Genomic DNA, 2,500 nt, shown 5'->3' with positions numbered 1-2,500 from the left:
GACACACACACACACACACCACACACAGACTCACACACAGACACACACAGACACACACACACCACACACAGACACACACACACACACACAGACACACACACACACACACACAGACACACAGACACACACACAGACACACACACACACACACACAGACACACACACACACACCACACACAGACACCACACACTACACACACACACACACATACACACACACACACACACAGACACATACATACACAAACACACTCACACTCACACTCTCACACACACACACACACACACACACTACACACACACACATATACACACACACACACACACACTCACACACACACACTCACACACAGAGCAGACAGTAAACCAGGCCAGGATTTAACAGCTTTAACTATGAACCTCTGCTACTCTGGTACACTAGGTGGCGCCGTGTGTCTAGACAGGGAGGCAGAATTCTAGCCATTCACTGACAACAGCACAGACCACAGGCACAGTTAGCACAGTTAGCTGTTAATCTCTTATTATCCTCAACATGAGTGGCTGAAATGCTTGTCAAAGTTATGATAACTGCATAAGGAGAAGTTCAGATTTCAGCTGCCTGATTAAATAATGTAGTTTATTTATTTAATAAACCAAATCTAAAGCCCAATCTGGCAACCCTGGTTACATTAGACTTTTTGACATTTCTGAGAGGCTCGTCTGAAGTGTAGCACCTGTCTCAGTGTAACTGTCTCTCTCTCTGCTCTGTCTGTCACTCCCTCACTGTTTTCTCTCTCTCTCTCTCTCTATCTGCTCTCTCTCTCGGTCTCTCTCTTTTTCTTTTCTCTTTCTCTCTCTCTCTCTCTCTCTCTCTCTCTCTTTTTCTCTCTCTCTCTCTCTCTCTCTCTTTTTCTCTCTCTCTCTCTCTCTCTCTCTCTCTCTCTCTTTTTCTCTCTCTCTCTCTCTCTCTCTCTCTCTCTCTCTTTTTCTCTCTCTCTCTCTCTCTCTCTCTCTCTCTCTCTTTTTCTCTCTCTCTCTCTCTCTCTCTCTCTCTCTCAGTGGCTGCTGTTTGAAGCTGCAGGTGGGGGTAAAGCTGATTCGCTGAGGAAGCTGGTGTCAAAGTGCCAGGATGTTGGAGTGAGTCTCAGTGAGCTGCTCAGATTAGGCCCCGCCTCCTCAGACGCTCAGGTGGACCCGTGAGGCCCTTCAGTCTGCAGACACCCCCCTCCCCCCACAACCCCCCCCACCTGCACATCACTACCCAAACCCCCGCCCCCAACACATACCCCACCTCCCAAAACATACACCAGACCACTACCCCCACCCCCCACCCCTCCACCGGCCCCCCAGCTGCAGTAGGTAGAGCAGGAGGCTCTGACGTTGAGACGGTGGAGGAAAGAGGAAAAAAAAAACAGAACAGGGAGACGACCGTCCGTCCGCCCGTCTGTCCGTCTGTGTGTCTGCTGAAGAGTATGAACTCCGGCTCGGCCACAGTGGGGCGCTGTTCCACCGTGCCGTCCTCTACGTAAGTATGGAGCTGCTCTAAACAGCTGCTGCTCTTTCACTCCTTCCTTTCACTTTCTGTCCCGTGTGTTTGTTTTAGTTTGGCTCTTGTTTGGTCCTCCGCTCGGGGGGGGTCACGCTTAGCGGACTGAAGCGCAGCGACAGTATTTTATAGACGTTCAGCGTTTATTTTGTCTCTCGCTGTAAAACCGAATGACGGATCAGATTGACTCTTAATTTGGAGGGTGTTTTTTAAGGGTTTAAAACCAAGCGAAATTTTGTTGCCATGGATATGAATGGCTGCCAGAAGTATTGTACTGACCCCATCAGTGTCCACTGTATTTTTGGAGACTGCTACAGAGACTGCCAGACTCCTGGTCACTCCTGGTCACTCCGGGTCACTCGGGGTCACTCTCAGTGTCGCCTCAGTCGAGGAGCGATCAGAAGTAGATCACCTGTTTATGTGCAAAACTGTGTTTTTTTTTGTCAAAAATATCTATTAATTATTCATTATTAAGTATTCAGGAACCTGCAGGAATGCAACTGTTTTTGTTTTATTTTGTAATTGAAAAATGTTTCTATTAAATTATTTTGTAAAGAAATCTTTGCTCTCTGTGTCTTTAATGTGTCATTATTTCCTCTCAAATATTGTACATACAAAAACAATAACATTATACTCAACAAAATTATTAAAGAAAATCTGAGTTTGTAGTGAAACTCTGAGTCAAAGCAAAAGGGAAAAAAAAGCTTTTATAAAACAATAATAGCACTTTTCATACATTTTAACAGCCCAAAGTTCTTTATGAGGAAGACTTTAAAAAAATCAAAAGCAAGAACACAAAACAAAAATGTAAATTAAAAATGAAATAAAAGATGAAGTGAAAAGATAAAATTGTGTGTAATTTTAAATGAAATAATGTCTTAATAACGTCTAATAAAAGCTGAACTGAGCTCCACAGTTTAGAAGCAGAATAGCTGAGTGTCTCTGTTTTCTGTGTTTTACTGAAGGAGTTTGTAG

General features: G+C 44.5%; 1 protein-coding gene across 2 annotated transcripts in view; it reads left to right on the top strand.

Moving 5' to 3' along the window:
* The window catches only part of LOC118806546 (zinc finger C3H1 domain-containing protein), a 42,558-nt gene extending 40,597 nt beyond the window's left edge, over positions 1-1,961 (top strand). For both annotated transcript variants that reach the window (XM_036567980.1, XM_036567979.1), the window contains exon 36: positions 1,039-1,961. In XM_036567980.1, coding sequence (XP_036423873.1) covers positions 1,039-1,179 — 141 coding nt within the window. In that variant the 3' untranslated portion in view covers positions 1,180-1,961. The remainder of the gene's footprint in view (positions 1-1,038) is intronic.
* The last annotated feature ends 539 nt before the right edge of the window (positions 1,962-2,500 follow it).

This window comes from Colossoma macropomum, unplaced genomic scaffold (assembly GCF_904425465.1).
Source record: "Colossoma macropomum unplaced genomic scaffold, Colossoma_macropomum, whole genome shotgun sequence".
Taxonomy (NCBI): domain Eukaryota; kingdom Metazoa; phylum Chordata; class Actinopteri; order Characiformes; family Serrasalmidae; genus Colossoma; species Colossoma macropomum.
The sequence above is the reverse complement of the archived record's forward strand: the minus strand, read 5'-3'. Positions and strand labels throughout refer to the sequence as shown.